Consider the following 15445-nt stretch of genomic DNA (forward strand, 5'->3'; position numbering starts at 1 on the left):
CATGTTCAGGGTGATGGGAGATGGAGAGAGAAGGCTATGATAAAAATCGATAGGGCGTATCTAGACCAATTTTAGGTGATCAGTGATATTTAAACAATTAATATTTGCATGGAGCAGCTTAGAACTCATCGATTGCTGTACGGTTGATAAGCCGTAAAAAAAATGAATGAACAAGCAACTAAAAATAATTAATGGATAAAACTTTTATATATTTTTTTTAGATATTTATAAGCCAATATATATTGAAAAATGAGCTACGATGAAAAAACTTAAAATCAGTTGTAGAATTAAGATCCAGAATCCAAATTTCAGCCTATGCTGATAACCCAACAAACAAAGGGATGAGAAGCAAATTTTCAAGTGACAAGTGGACCCAAAAAAAAATGTTGAACATACTCCTCTACTGTCCAACTTGCATGAAACATGTAGATACTGTGGTTTATCACCAGCTAGCTGCCCCTAGCAACATACTACATCCATCATATTTTAATGTATGACGCTGTTCACTTTTCATCTAACGCTTAACCATTCGTCTTATTCAAAAATTTTATAAAATTATCATTTATTTTATTGTGACTTGATTTATCATCAAATGTTCTTTAAGAATGACATAAATATTTTTATATTTTTATAAAAATTTTAAATAAAATAAATGGTCAAACGTTGGTCAAAAAGTTAACGGCGTCATATATTAAAATACGGAGGTAGTATATCATCTGCCTGGACTTCTTTAGATTGTCCTTACAACTTCTATAAGTAGCACATGCTCTCGCACTGCCCAACCACAAATGCACAGATCCATGGCCACCTTCTAGCTTAGCTTCTCCAGCCAAAGCTAAATTAATGGCGGCTTCTTCTCCTCCCATTGTCATGGAGGCCAAGAAGAAGTGCCCATCAGCTGCCATGTGGCCGTGCTTGTCTCCCCGGGCGGCAGTGCTCATTGCGCTCCTCCTCTTGCCGGCGGCCATGGCGGCGGCGGCGGCGGCGGCCGGCGGCCACGGCGAGGAGATGAAGTCCATCTACGCCGGGCCCAAGGTCGTGCCCGTGCGGCTGGGCCGGCCGGCGTTCGGCCCGGAGAGCCTCGCCTTCGACCACCGCGGCGGCGGCCCCTACACCGGCGTCTCCAACGGCCGCGTCCTCCGGTGGCGCGCCGACCGCCGCCGCCCCGGCTGGACCGAGTTCGCCCACAACTACAAGCACGCGTAAGCTCTCAATCACAGCTAATGACATGGCGCATGAGACTCACCGGCGGCGTACGGGCGGCGGCGCGTGGTGTTGATTTGCAGGACGGTGGCGGAGTGCGCAGCGAGGAAGAAGGCGGCGGCGGCGGCGGAGAGCGTGTGCGGGCGGCCGCTGGGGGTGCAGTTCGACCGGAGGACGGGCGAGATGTACATCGCGGACGCGTACCTGGGGCTGATGAGGGTGGGGCGGCGCGGCGGGATGGCGGAGGTGGTGGCGGCGGAGGCCGGCGGCGTGGCGCTCAACTTCGCGAACGGGGTGGACGTCGACCAAGCCACCGGCGACGTCTACTTCACCGATAGCAGCACCACGTACAAGCGGAGGTACGTACGTATGGGCTACCTATTGGGCTACATGGTACTCCCTCCGTATTTTAATATATGACATTGTTCACAGTTTGATCAACATTTGACCATTTATTTTATTTAAAAATATATGTTATTATTATTTATTTTAGTGCAATTTAATTTATCATCAAATGTTCTTTAAATATGACATTAATATTTTTATATTTACACAAAAATTTAAATAAGATAAATCTTCAAAAGTTGGTAAAAAAAAGTCAACTGCGTCATGCATTAAAATATGGAATGGGTACTTTTTTTTCATTGCAAAATATAGTAATATAATATTGGTTAAATGGAACATGCTCTAATACCACTAATTTGGTCAGGTGGTCTGTCTGGGTTCTTATATTTTAAAACAGATGGAGTATGCAAGCACAACTGCTTCGAAACAAAGTGTTAAAAAAATATGATTTGGTTTGCGAGTTATAGTTGCATTTAATGGATTTTATTTGATCCTTTCCCCGACTACGTAGCTGTATGTCACACAATAGTTTAAGGGTAATTTAGACTTATATTTCTTAAATAAAAGTGACTGGGGAAGTACCTCATTGTCTTCAAATGCCACTTTAGCACTAAATTGTATTGTAATGCATAATTTAGCTGTAATATCTACTACAATTACGAAAATTGTAATATACCGTACTTTTTTCACGCACTACTGTAAAAATAATTTTCCAAGACACACTCAGGTTCCATTTCTACCGGCATATTGGTAGGGGCGGGCTATTTTTTAAAATGCATTTTACCCATATGTAAAAATACTCCCATCGTCTCAAAATATAAGGGATTTGTGTCATATCCTCTAAAATCTCTTATATTTTGAGATGGAGGGAGTAGTTAATTTGGTAGTACCATGTCAAATGGATTTACGGGTTCAAGAAAATGTCTGACAACAGTGAACCATGTACGTATATCAATATTGATTTCACTGTCTATTTTTCCTGGGGCAAGTTAGCATATATAGTACAGTATTGCAGGGGACAACGGACATATTAACATTATTATGGTGAATTACTACAGTAGATAAGAATGTCATTGGAGTTATGAACATTTATTAATTAGCTGGATCGAGAAACAAATGATCATCTGCATAGTAGTTGTACTAGCTCAGGTTTTGGATCTCAATTAAAACAGGGGAATTCTTGTGATAAGTAAGTGGAGTACTATTTCCGTAGGTTTAATTAGAGCAAGTTTAATAGTGTAGCTAATTGTTGGTTTCAAAACAACTATAGCTAATCTAATAGTCCACTCATATAATAGTTAACTATAAAAATATACTACAACATTAATACTCGGTCCCACCTCTCATACACACATAACGTTTTGGAGTCCGTGTTGCAGCCGGCTACAAATCTATAGCCCGCTTTCTTCTCTCTCTTCTCTTTTTTTTCTCGATATGTAGTTATAGCTGACTTATAACTTGCTATTGTACCTGCTCTTAAGGCACTAAGTTATATTTACGACATCACATTCAGAAAACTTCTTGCACTACATATTGATTACATAAATTTACATTTTAATTGCACTATAAATAACAGGAATTACATTGTAACTAAACTACTAGTAAACACTATTTAGAATTAGATTTATGATAAAAGCAAATGACTAGAAAGATATGAGAGATTTTTTTAAAATAATGGGAGGAGAATTTTGTTATGTGAAATTGCTAGAAAACTTGTAAATTTGTTTTTACTTCCAAAACTTTCAGATTTGTGGCCATCAAATCACCTTGAGATTTGAGCATAAAGAGAAAATTGCTAGAAATAAATTTTCGCACGGGTCATGCCTTAAGATTTGTGCATGAAGTTATCCGATGCTAACCAACTAAATTATATAAGTTTTTTATATAGCTACATTTCTATTACAATATAATTACATTTCAATTATATTATAGTTGCATTTGAAAAAGATACTAGGATATATGAAAAATAGAAGCATACTTTCTAGTGCAAGTTGGGTAATTAAGGAGGTTTAATTAACCATCATTGTGGTAATATAGTCTGTAAAACTAATTAATCCGTGCGGTGCAGCGACTACCTGCTGGTGGTGCTCTCCGGCGACGCGACGGGGCGGCTGCTCCGGTACGAGCCGCGGACGGGCAACGTCACCGTGCTCGAGTCCGGCCTCGCCTTCCCCAACGGCGTCGCCGTCAGCGCCGACGGCACCCACCTCGTCGTCGCCGAGACGGCCTCCTGCCGGCTGCTCCGCCACTGGCTCCGCGGCAGCAACGCCGGCGCCACCGAGGTTCTCGCCGACCTCCCCGGCTACCCGGACAACGTGCGCCACGCCGCCGCCGACGGCGGCCGCGGCGCGTCGTACTGGGTCGCGCTCAACCGCGACAAGGCGTGGACCGTGAACGGCACGACGCCGGCGTCCGTGGCCGCCGTCAGGGTGGTCGTCGACGACGGCGGCAGCAAGGTGGACGTGGCGCTGCGCGGGTTCGGCGGCGCCACGGTGAGCGAGGTGGTGGAGCGGAACGGGTCGCTGTGGTTCGGCTCCGTCGACACGCCGTACGTCGGCTTGCTCAAGCTCACCTCGCTCTAGCTTAGCTTAGCTGCTTTACCGCGCACGTGCCAAATTCGAGCTCTATTAATATTATTTTTTTAGAAAAAAGAAACAACGTGCCAATTAGATGTTTGGTAACACAAGGATTCGTTCCGGGACGGGGATGATAGGTATAACAAGAAATTTATAATAGGTACAACAAAAAACCGTGATTCATTCCGGGTCGAGTACCAATTTACTCATATTAAGTACAACAAAACATCCGGATTAGTTCCACACCTCTTGACTAGCAGATTGATTTCTAGTCTCTTATTGTCCATATCATGTGTAAATTGGTTTCCAGCCCAGAATGAATCCCGTTCTCTCATTATATATATCATAAATTTCTTACTATACTTGTCATTCCCGGTTCGGATTGAATCCTTGTGTAACCGAACGAGGCCTAATCCTGTTTGGTAGCTAGAGCCATGTGTCTCAGTGGTAAAATTTTATGGTAAAAATCATGTCTCAAAATATTTATGACCTATGAATAGTCTTCTCCGATTCCTACGTTGCATAGGTGCAACATCAAACAAGAGGTTGTCGATGATGTCGTCGTTGAAAGTGAGTGATGTTTAGAGTGTTGTTTGCAAGCGAAAATGGTATTTTGTTGGCATCTGTTTGTCAACCTTAACTTCGTTCGTGGGATTTGCTTTGGAATCACGAGAGAGGTTTATACCAACAAGGATCATCTCGATTGAAGTATATACACATGTCACAATCTGCAATGCAAATATTATATGATCAAAGCGCATCAGACTTCAATACAATGCTTTCCAATTGTTCATAAATCATCATAACATCCAAATAAAGAATTTGGGGGTGAACTTCCTGTAAATGGGGAAGAATTTCCCATGTTTCAGACAGCCGATTAGTTTGATAAATAATGCATGGCAAAAAATGTTACTAATCATGTTGAGGAAATACAGCTCGTTTCCTAGCATTAGCGGTCTCTCGGATGGCTTCTCCTGTAGCACAAGCTACAGATGCATATACAACCATGCATCCAATAGATTAAGTTGCAAAAAGATAAGAAAAAAAATAAGGATGCCTCAATAGTACAAGACCTTATTTCTACTCAACAGTACACAAGCGACTCTTTCCGAATGTTGTGTGGTATGTATGTTTCTTAGGGAGACCTGAATGCCTCCCCAGCATAGCGCACATTGCCTAGCTCCATTTCGATCCGCAGAAGCTGTACAGGAACAAAACATAGTATGGTGTAATGGGGAAAATAGCGAGGGAGAAACTTGAGGTAGAATCAGGAAATGACATGTGGAAGTACATAATCTCAGTATAGGTTGGTGAAAAATGGATATGGAACAGGATAAGAATATTTACCTGATTGTACTTTGCCAGTCTCTCGCTACGGCATGGAGCACCAGTTTTGATCTGCAACACATGAATGAGTGTGTTAGGATCATCTGATGAGCGTTCGTAGAATTTTGGTACCACAGTTAAGATTTCTGATGGTGATAGTCCCTACCTGACCACTTGCTAAACCAACAGCCAGATCTGCGATGAAATTATCTTCCGTTTCCCCACTCCTGTGGCTGACCATCACGCCCCAACCAGCAGCTTTTGAATCAAGAGCAGCTTGAATTGATTCAGTGACAGTGCCAATTTGATTAACCTGAAAAACAGTTGAATATATTTTTGTCATTTTGCAGTCCATGTTTATATTGGACTTAGAACTGATCATTATCAGAAGAACAATAGGAATTTGATGGTACAGAGTGCTTTACACAGTCAAATTCTGTTGTTGTTTATTGCAACAAAGAGATTAATAGTAATTAGCTATCTGGTAACAAGCCAACATCACTTCAATACTGCCATGTTCTACATTAAATTGTATTCACCAAATACATTGTAAGAATGAATGTATGTTTGCACATTATGCGAGTAAAATAGCATGACGGATATGCATAGTAAATACCCACCTTCAGCAAAAGAGCATTGCAAGCCTTCTTGCCAATAGCCTCTGCAATACGTTTTGGGTTCGTGACGAGTAAATCATCCCCCACAATTTGGATATTAACTGAAGACTGCAATGATGCCCATGAGCTCCAGTCATCTTGATCGAAAGGGTCCTCAATTGATACAATGGGGAAATCCTTGACAAATTCTTTGTACAGATCACAGAGACGCTGGGCTGAAAGAACATGAGCTCCATCATTAGGCTGATTCTTAAAGTTTAAGTCATAGCTTCCATCCTTTGTAAGAAACTCTGATGCTGCAACATCCATTCCAATTTTAATCTGCAGTAGGATGGGTTCACAGTATTATAAGTTACAAAAAAAAAAAAGGTGGTCCACATTGAAAAGGTGGGAAATAAAACAAGATGACTGCAGACCTTTCCAGAGTAGCCTGCCTTCTCAATGGCATCCATAAGCAAGACAAGGCCTTCTCTGTTGTCTTGAACATTAGGAGCAAAGCCACCTTCATCTCCAACATTGCATGCATCTTGACCATATTTCGCCTTAATGATGCCCTTTAGGGCATGGTAAACTGTAACATGGACAGGTAAATCTCAGAAGACAAACATTTGAGAATTAAAAGACGAGAGCAAACTACAAGTCAAATGCGCAGATGTAACTGTTGCCAATGTGTCATTTACTGAATAATCATGACATTGACTCAAAACAAATATCAAATACAGTACCAAATTAATCATGCATGCGCAGATGTAACTGTTGCCAATGTATCATTTACTGAATAATCATGACATTGATTCATACAAATATCAAATACAGTACCAAATTAATCGTGCATAAGGGCATGCATTGGACAATTAGAATTCCAAAAGTATGTGTATCACACTATCAATTAAACACATAAAGTTACCTTCACTACCCATGCGAAGAGCCTCAGAAAATGAAGATGCTCCCACAGGTAAAAGCATGAACTCCTGCATGGCCAGATTGTTGCCCGCATGGCTACCTCCATTTATTACATTGAAAGCTGGGACGGGCATGACAAGCTCCTTTGTTCCAGCCAACTCCTGAATATGTTTATATAAAGGAACTTCCTTTGCACCAGCACCAGCCCTGCATACGCTTAAAGAGACTCCAAGAATAGCATTGGCACCCAATTTTGACTTGTTCGGAGTTCCATCAATGTCTAGCATGATTGCATCAACATCACTCTGGTTCCTGACAAAATGGTATATGAACATTGCATTATAGATTATATGCAAGACACAGAATGCAAGCACAATTTAATGGTACCTCCCAACACCCAGAAATCTATTTGGATGCAAAATGACAACAAATTTCACTTTAATCGTCTTTGACAATCCTTCAGATATGGCAATGGTTCTGTTGATAGTAATTTGTTTCCCTATGCCCAGTTGTCCGTTTAGTTTAGTAAACCAGCTTCATCCTCACTTCAGGGAATTTAAGGGGGGCAAGCCCAAGAAAAACAGCGCTTAGGGATTCAAATATGCAAAATCATTTTACAACTGTGTATGTAAGTTCAGCACTTGAATTGAATGCTAGAACTTGTTGTTTCTAAGTACACAACTAAGCACACACAAGGACTACTTTATTTCATCGATTGTCCCTAGAGTAGTTCTCCCATGCCATTTCATTCTAGGACACTTTGTGTCGTTCTTTGTAATTTAAGTTAAGAAACCAAATCCACAGTTTCAGAGGAAGAATGGTACTGCTAGAAGTCGAAATATGGCAACATGATGATACCAAAGTGAGAGGCATGGACCATAAATTGTAGCATCGGAAGTACAAACATAGTTCTAAAAAGTGAATCTTAAAATAACTTCACATTTATCCCCGCAAAAAAAAAAGAACTTCACATTTATGTAAAAGCATTACAAACATCAATATCATTTTCACCAGCTAAAAAAAAAGGCATGGCATCTAGGAATGATCTATAACAGATTTGAACCAAAAACACATAAAAACAAATGATGATTACATTTGCAAATATCTTTTTGAGTATTCAATAAATAGGTCCAGCTACGTACTAATAACAACTCTTCTCATTTTTTGTAACTTCATCAGCAGAAAGCAATGGAGACAATACCTCAATAAACCTGACATTGCAAGAAATGGCACGGGATAGGATTTGTCCTCTCTCTCTCTCTCTCTCTCTCTCTCTCTCTCTCTCTCTCCCTTTTAAAGTTTTTTTTAAGGTTCAATAGAATGCTTATAAATCCTACAAGTAACAAACTACTACCAAATCAAATTATGCTATTGATTCCACTGTAAATAGTACTAGCACTAGCAAGAAGGGAATTCCAGTTCCCAAACTTCCCAACTAAACCCAATAATAATTCAGTAAAATGTTCCTCTGGGTCAGTCTAACCATATTTCCTTCTTGTCTCTATCATTAGCCATGATTGGGAGAAGTTTTAAGCTTCACTATCAAACATCAGGTCAAACTGGTCACCTAACCAAACACCCATGACCAACAGCAGTTTGATCATGAGCAGCACGTTTCCCACCTACCCACTGCCAAGCCACCGGCGATCAGATCCGGCATTGCGTGGAACCCACCCACCTGGGCTTCGTACCGTAACCCCGGCTCACCTGACGTCGACGCCGACGAGCTTGGGCGCGATGACCTCGTTGATGTTGCGGACGGCGTTGAGCACGCCCTTCCCGCCGTACGCCGCCCCGTCCCCGTCGCGGAGCTCGAGCGCCTCGTAGATCCCCGTGGATGCGCCGCTGGGCACCGCGGAGCGGTGCAGCCGCCCGTCCCCGGCGACGAGGTCGACCTCCACGGTGGGGTTCCCGCGGCTGTCCACGATCTGCCTCGCCCGGATCGACCGCACCACCTCCGCCCCCGTCGCCGCCCTCGCCTCCTCCGCCGACGTCGCGAGCGCCGCGCGGACGGTGGCGGCGACGGGGCGCCGCCGCGGGGTGGCGGTGCCGGTGCCGGGGGGCAGGAGGGGGTTGGTGGGGAGGAGGAGGCGGTGGGCCATCAGTGCTGGCGAGAGAGGGTGGAGTTAAGGGGGGGATCGCCGGTTTTTATGTCGCGGCGGCGGCGGCGGAGGAGGTCGTTGGGGGGCGGAGGCCGCGAGGTGGCAGGAAGAAGGAAATAAAGAAATTTTTTGAAGGAGGCGGGTTTGGTGGGGTGGGGCGAACGTGGGGCCACATGTCATTGACAGGTTGCTCCAGGGATAATGGGAATGCGCCTCTTGTGGGCCGGTGGGAGACCGAGAGGGCGAAGAATTTTTTTTTATGAGTTTTTATTTTAAATGTTTATTAAATAATTTTATTAATAGAACTCCCAGGAACTTATTTTTAAAAATGAACATTTCCCCAAACTACTCTGCCACGCCACGGGTGATGCCACATGTCAATCGTTGGCCACGCCGGTTCTAGCGGAGGCGTGGCGAAAAGTTTGTTTTTGAAAATAAGTTCCTGGTAGATATATTATTAAAATATCTTTAAAAAATTCGAAAGTACAATTTCTCAAAATCTAGATCAAAAGTTAAACTATTTGAAGAAGCTTCTGATGCTGGGAGAGAAGTTATAGCAACTAGAAACTCCTTTGATTTTTGATTTTGGGAACACTAGAAATTTGCAAGGTGTTCTCATGAATCAGTTCAAATCACCCGCAAAACAGACCCAAAAAAAATTGATGTGTTCAGATATCAAAATGGTATTGCCTTTCTCAAAAAAAAAAAGAAAGAAAAAAGGTATTGCCCGTGTGGTCGATGCCACATGCCCACCCACCCCACTGAGAAAGAAGCAGAAACAGTAGAGAATTCAGATCATATATACTTCGGATATAACCAAACGCCTGTACTCCTGAGCTGAAATCACAGGTATCAGATTTGTGTAAAAGAAGGGCACAACTGAATACTCGAACTGAAGCATTATAAAAGGCGAGCAGCTGCGGCTTGTTATCAGCAAGCAAACATCTGTGGCATTCTGCTAAAATCAAATTTGCATACAAGCCAAACACATCGCCTTAGCAGCAGCAGCAGCAGATACTCTAGAGGAGAACGCTCATAGCATAAAATCACTCTCGAGTCATTCAACAGCAATGGTCCAAGAAAACTAATATCGGATACACATAAAACGCTGAAAAATCCATCACCGATGCCAAATCGTTACGGGCCAATCTCTGGTCTGCGGCCAAGTTATGTGGAGTCGGCAGGCTTCGCCTCGTCGGCCTTCTTGGTAGGCACATCAGTACCCATCTCAGCTTTCAGGTCGTTGACGCTCTGCTCCAGCTCATCGATCTTGGTTCCCATTTCATCTAGTGCAGTGCAGTTAAAGAAAACGGAATATAGCAGTCCAAAGGTATGAATGCAGCGATGAAACTTATGTCCGTATTTGAGAATCGATAGCTTCAAAACAAAGAATGCATTGTGTCCGTTTACAATATACCAAGTATAAGGTTTGCATCATGGGGTTACTTTTGAACAAGTAGAGCGGTATCTGAACAACTTGGGTCATTACGGAAGCAGTTACAAAAAGCATGAGAAAAAGAATACTACCAGCAATTTTCAATATCTGACTCAGACATGATATCATGGAAGGCTTGTTAATTTGTTACATAAAAGGATGGTAACTGACAAAAAAGAATACTACCAGCAGTTACATAAAGCTTGTAAAAATTAATCTTGCAATAAAGATTGTGCGGAAACTGTCAAATGTTGCTTTGTTCTACCACTTACATTACATGACAATAAATATTTTACCCTCAAAAATGTGGAGTGGATTGCCAAAGAAATGTAACCACATAAAACTAGAACACAAAAGGGACAGAAGAGAAAGAAGAACAAAACCCCAGTAGTACTAGTTAGCTCCTCCGTCACTCCCAAAATGTAAGCAGTTCATTAAATAAGAAAAGGTTGGGATTGATTGAGATGAGGAAGTAGTTGGAGGAATTAACTGAGAGATGGTTGTGAGTTGTGATTGGTTTAGATGAGGAAGTAGGTGAAAAAGATGATATATTTTGGGACAAATTTTGAACGCTAGAAGTTGCTATATGTTGGGATGGTAGGAGTACTTAGTTATCAAGTACTGTAACTGTTCAACCATCAAACAAGCCTATATCAATGGCATATGCTGTTTGTAGAGATACTTGGCTGTTGGAATGATTATGTTTAACATAAATAGTCAGAATACTACAAATTTCCATCTACAAATTCAAACAGAAACAAATGGCATGATAGAATGATAAATAATATCACCATCTGAAATGCATACTGTGATACTAGCATCATCATAATTCTCAATAGCATAACGCAAGATATTGTAATGCAACGACAACCCTAAGTTAACTATGCATTGGCATAAGGTTAATTGTTCAGTGTGATGATGTTAGTGATCCACTTTCAGATTTCATTCGGAAGATTCCAAGAGAAGAATAGAATGAGCATAATGGCATAGAAGCAGAAAAGGATATTCTTTGACACAATGTTCTGGGACATAGACTCAAACCTTGATTGCTGAAATTCATCATTATTTTTGTGAGTGAAAGATGGATGTGAATTCATCAGTACAGATGTTAATAGAAACATATCCGAAGGAACTCACCATCTGGGTTAGGAGGTTTTGTACCTGAAAGAGATTATAATCGGTAAAAAAAACCTTTTTTTCCTGAATAAAGCGATATAAGCATGCTACCTCCAAAGCAAAACATAACTTATCAGCAATAGAAAACCACTACATGGTTTTACTACTAAATTTCATCTATTAAGTCAATGTAAGTTTCTCGATGAAAGCAAAACATCTTAAGGTTTACAACTAAATGTAATCTATTAAGTGCAATCAGATGATATCAAAAGCAGCAAGATCAATATTCAAAACAGTGGAACCATTCACTACAGATAGTGACAGGATAAGTAAATAAGTAAACGTGATGCATAAAGCATGCCCACTCTTCCTAAAATATTTTGGGCCTTTTACTCTCATGTGTTTGGCTGGTTGTCACATTTGAAAATGGGAGAAAAGATCAATGATGCGATTGGTAATATTAAAACTTACAAATGCTGTCATATCTGCCGGGTTCTGCGATGAGGGCTCTGAGTCCATATTGGTCTGCAACAACAGATTCATTGAATGATTTACAAATGTTGAAGTGCCAAAATAATAATATACATGTAAAAATAAATGAAAGGTCCATTAACATCTAAGGTGTAAAACACTAAAATGTAGCATAATACAGTATATTATAGTCGATCATTAACAACTTAGCACAGACAATAATGTTTCATATGCCAATTCTCTAGAATAACTAAGTATGTATAACTAAAACATCGTGCATACATATGATTGTAAGGAAAAGGTAAAAAGTGAAGCACCCTAGCATAGAATGATAGTCCATATCAGTAAATGCAAAACAGTCATGAATCATGGTGATTGAATTATTCAAAGCATCCTTGGATCCTCATAGATTGACAGATAAAATGGCAAAAGGGTGAGAAGAGAAACATAAATGCAGTTTGGAAAACTCTCAGTCACAAATTTCTGTGCCAGGAATTTTTATTAACTCGCCCATTAAGTCTATGACACTCAGAGAACTTCCTCATGAGGTGCAACATTTGTATTTTTAGACTAGGGAGACAAACTAGAACAAAATAAAATCTGGTCACAACTCGCAAGACAACTCTCTAATGCTACTTTCAGTCTCCTGGTTTCCATTTCCCCTTCCATCCATTCTCATCAAGATCACGCCCAGAGAATTCATGGCCATTTCTCAGACTTTTGGTTTCCTCTGCCCTCTTACTACGGCACATGATAGTAGACATTTCTTGTATTGTATATGAAGTGCTCCGCCGCATCCTATCAGTGAGCACTCCAAGTTGGTCTCGGAGGCCAAGCATCAGCAATCTATCCCTTAACACCTCACAAGTGGCCTGGTAAGGTGGGATACCCTCATCCACCATTCTCACAAAGTAACTGCAGGCATCTTCTGCTCTTCCCTTCTTGGAAGCTAGCCCATGGATCATCACAGCATAAGTTGCTGCCCCTGGGTGGAAACCACGCTTTTCCATCCCATCCCAAACCTCAATAGCCGTATCAAACCTTCCTACACTAATCAACATTTTCAGTAGCATGTTATAAGAGTGCCGGTCTGGCGGACATAATTCTTTATCCATTCTTGAAATGAGCCGCAGCGCCTTGTTCACCTCTTTCAGTTTACAGTGCGCATTAAGCAGTGTGTTATAGCTCCAAACATCAGGCTTTTCGCCTTGGGTGGTGATCTCATCCAGGATATTGTAAGCCTCATTGATCTCTCCCAAATCACACAGTAACCGAATAACAGCATTGTATGTGAATACATTTGGTGTGAGAGCATGAGTGTGCATCCTATCTAGCACACGAAGAGCAGCACGAACATCCTTTGATGCGCATGCGGCATGAAGGAAAGGACCATAAGTGGCCGCATTTGGAACAAGCCCATGACTCTTTTGCATATTGCTCAGCTGCTCCTGCGCTGATGTAATATCCCCTCCCCGACATAAGGCATCAATCAAAGCATTGTACACATGCACATCAAGCTCCACACCTCTCTTGACCATTTCATCAAATAGACTCCGCGCATTTTCCGGCTTCTTAACAACAGCCCACCCAGAGATCAAAATTGTGTAGGCCTTCGCTGAAACATCAAATTGAGCTGTCGACTCCCTAAAAAATCTTTCACCATACTCTACTAGGCCATTACGCGACAGAGCAAAGAGCAACGAATGGAAATCAGCAATCGTCGGGGGGAACCCGAACCCCGCCATGGATGAGAAGGCCCGGATGGCATCTTCGGGGAGGCGAGCACGGGAGTACGCGCGGAACAGAAGCGGGAAGAGGCCCCGCGAGAGCGCGGACGGCGGGAGGTCGGACAGCAGCGAGCGCAGCAGCGGGAAGAGCCGCGCGCCGGCGAGCGAGTTCGCGAGGACGAGGAGCGAGTCCGGGTGGTGGGAGAACCCGGGCAGCTCCCCGGCGAAGAGGAAGAACCGGAGCGAGGGCAGCGGGAGGTGCCTGCACCGGCGCAGCACCGCCGCGGCGTCGCGCGGCGTGAGCCGCGGCGCGAACCCTCGCAGCGCCGCCGGCAGGTCGTGGCGCGGCCCGCGGAAGTCGCTGAGCACCCGGCACAGCGAGCCGACGAGCCGCGCGTCCACGTCCACTCCCGCGTCCGTGTCTGCGTCCGCTGGGCCCGGATCTCCGCCGCCGAAACCTGTCTGCGGCGAGGCGCAGAAGAGACGGCCGAGAAGGAGGAGGATCGGACGCGGCGGGGCGCGACGGAGCGCGGCGAGCGGCCTCGCCGCGGATCGCATCGCGGGAGGCGGCGGGAACGGCAGATCCGCGGGTAACGCGAGGACGAACACGAGCGAGAGGGAGAAGGAAATGGGTTGTGCGGGAGAGGGAGGGAGGAGGGGAGGGCTTACCGAGGTGGGGATCGGGTCGCCGGAGCGGAGTCGGGGGTCGCCGGAAGAGGAGGAGGAGGAGGAGGGGGCTCGCCGCCGGCGATTTCCCGGGTGAGGATTGAGGAAGTGGTGGCTCCGATGGGTCGAGACGAGGTGAGAGGCCGTGGGTCAGAAATGAATCGGGCTGGAGGTGGGTTAAAACCGCTTGGGTCGGGGACTAGTGGGCCCACAAGGCAGAGGCCGTGGGCTTTTTGCGCTAGAGCGATTTGAATTTTGAATTTTGCGAATGGGAAAAAGAAGCAGTTGTTGGTTGCCTTTTTAATAAAGAGTGAATAGTTAAAGTGGTCCTCCAAGTTTTATGCAAGGATCAGTTTAGTCCTTAATGTTTCAATGTGTCCATATTAGTCCTTTAAGTTTTTATTTTAATTCAAACTTATCCTTGAACCCACATAACCAACAACTCTTTTGATAAATGACACTTATGCTCTCTCATTCACATATATAAGAGAAAAAATTGCATGTAATGAATTCTTTTTATAGATAAAATAAAAATAAATTATGTACTTGCAAGTGTATACGATAGCCATTAGGCTCAATTTCCATGTGCACATGTTGAAATAATGGGAAGTATATATGCAATGTTGTTTATTCATTTTGGTTTTCTTTTTTCTAGTGTATAGTTGTATACAAGTTAAGGGCAAAAGGGACATTTTTTAATAGAATTGATGACTAAAAATAGCCATATGACATATTAAGTGGGCCCAATGATGATTTTAGGCCAAAACAAATACTTAGAGGACCTATGTGAAAAAAATAAAACCTGAATGACCAAAGTGAGCCTTCGGGGACTAAATTAGCTATTCACCCTTTAATAAAAGTACTTTGGTGGATAGTGTACTTTATTTATTTTTTCTAAAGCTGTATGATGCCATCAGCAATGGGTGTCTTCGAGCCGTGCCCCTGCTCACGGCCGTTA

General features: G+C 43.0%; 3 protein-coding genes across 4 annotated transcripts; 1 reads left to right on the forward strand and 2 right to left on the reverse strand.

Annotated features, from left to right (window-relative positions):
• The first annotated feature begins 787 nt into the window (after window positions 1-787).
• Window positions 788-4605, forward strand: LOC4346905 (protein STRICTOSIDINE SYNTHASE-LIKE 10). The gene is made up of 3 exons (XM_015755936.3): window positions 788-1202; window positions 1287-1562; window positions 3617-4605. Exons 1-3 carry the CDS (start codon window positions 844-846, stop codon window positions 4128-4130), a joined length of 1149 nt encoding a protein of 382 aa, XP_015611422.1. The 5' UTR covers window positions 788-843; the 3' UTR covers window positions 4131-4605.
• A 285-nt stretch (window positions 4606-4890) lies between these two features.
• Window positions 4891-9190, reverse strand: LOC4346906 (enolase 1, chloroplastic). The gene is made up of 7 exons (XM_015756569.3): window positions 8678-9190; window positions 6975-7282; window positions 6484-6638; window positions 6071-6388; window positions 5617-5763; window positions 5472-5522; window positions 4891-5325 (listed from the first exon to the last, which is right to left on the reverse strand). Exons 1-7 carry the CDS (start codon window positions 9070-9072, stop codon window positions 5260-5262), a joined length of 1440 nt encoding a protein of 479 aa, XP_015612055.1. The 5' UTR covers window positions 9073-9190; the 3' UTR covers window positions 4891-5259.
• Window positions 9191-9956: 766 nt separating this feature from the next.
• LOC9271232 (heat shock factor-binding protein) lies at window positions 9957-14639 on the reverse strand. 2 transcript variants are annotated; one of them, XM_026020268.2, is made up of 5 exons: window positions 14491-14639; window positions 12095-12148; window positions 11645-11668; window positions 11514-11556; window positions 9957-10361 (listed from the first exon to the last, which is right to left on the reverse strand). In XM_026020268.2, exons 2-5 carry the CDS (start codon window positions 12140-12142, stop codon window positions 10240-10242), a joined length of 237 nt encoding a protein of 78 aa, XP_025876053.1. In that variant the 5' UTR covers window positions 12143-12148; window positions 14491-14639; the 3' UTR covers window positions 9957-10239. The 2 variants fall into 2 exon arrangements, with proteins under 2 accessions (XP_025876053.1, XP_015612054.1); XM_015756568.3 differs by lacking the exon at window positions 14491-14639 and adding an exon at window positions 13240-14474.
• Between the last annotated feature and the right edge of the window lie 806 nt (window positions 14640-15445).

Source organism: Oryza sativa, chromosome 9 (genome assembly GCF_034140825.1).
Source record: "Oryza sativa Japonica Group chromosome 9, ASM3414082v1".
Classification (NCBI taxonomy): domain Eukaryota; kingdom Viridiplantae; phylum Streptophyta; class Magnoliopsida; order Poales; family Poaceae; genus Oryza; species Oryza sativa.

Excerpts from the sequence above, each read along its gene's own strand:
- LOC4346905 (XM_015755936.3), top strand. The coding sequence starts at position 844 with ATGGCGGCTTCTTCTCCTCCCATTGTCATGGAGGCCAAGAAGAAGTGC. Across the intron at positions 1,203-1,286 it reads GCCCACAACTACAAGCACGC|GACGGTGGCGGAGTGCGCAG; the intron begins GTAAGCTCTCAA and ends GTTGATTTGCAG. Across the intron at positions 1,563-3,616 it reads AGCACCACGTACAAGCGGAG|CGACTACCTGCTGGTGGTGC; the intron begins GTACGTACGTAT and ends CGTGCGGTGCAG.
- LOC4346906 (XM_015756569.3), bottom strand. The coding sequence starts at position 9,072 with ATGGCCCACCGCCTCCTCCTCCCCACCAACCCCCTCCTGCCCCCCGGC. Across the intron at positions 5,523-5,616 it reads TTGGTTTAGCAAGTGGTCAG|ATCAAAACTGGTGCTCCATG; the intron begins GTAGGGACTATC and ends CATGTGTTGCAG. Across the intron at positions 5,326-5,471 it reads GACTGGCAAAGTACAATCAG|CTTCTGCGGATCGAAATGGA; the intron begins GTAAATATTCTT and ends GTTCCTGTACAG.
- LOC9271232 (XM_015756568.3), bottom strand. The coding sequence starts at position 14,379 with ATGCGATCCGCGGCGAGGCCGCTCGCCGCGCTCCGTCGCGCCCCGCCG. Across the intron at positions 11,669-12,094 it reads CGGCAGATATGACAGCATTT|GTACAAAACCTCCTAACCCA; the intron begins GTAAGTTTTAAT and ends AATCTCTTTCAG. Across the intron at positions 11,557-11,644 it reads AAAACCTCCTAACCCAGATG|CAATCAAGGTTTGAGTCTAT; the intron begins GTGAGTTCCTTC and ends GATGAATTTCAG.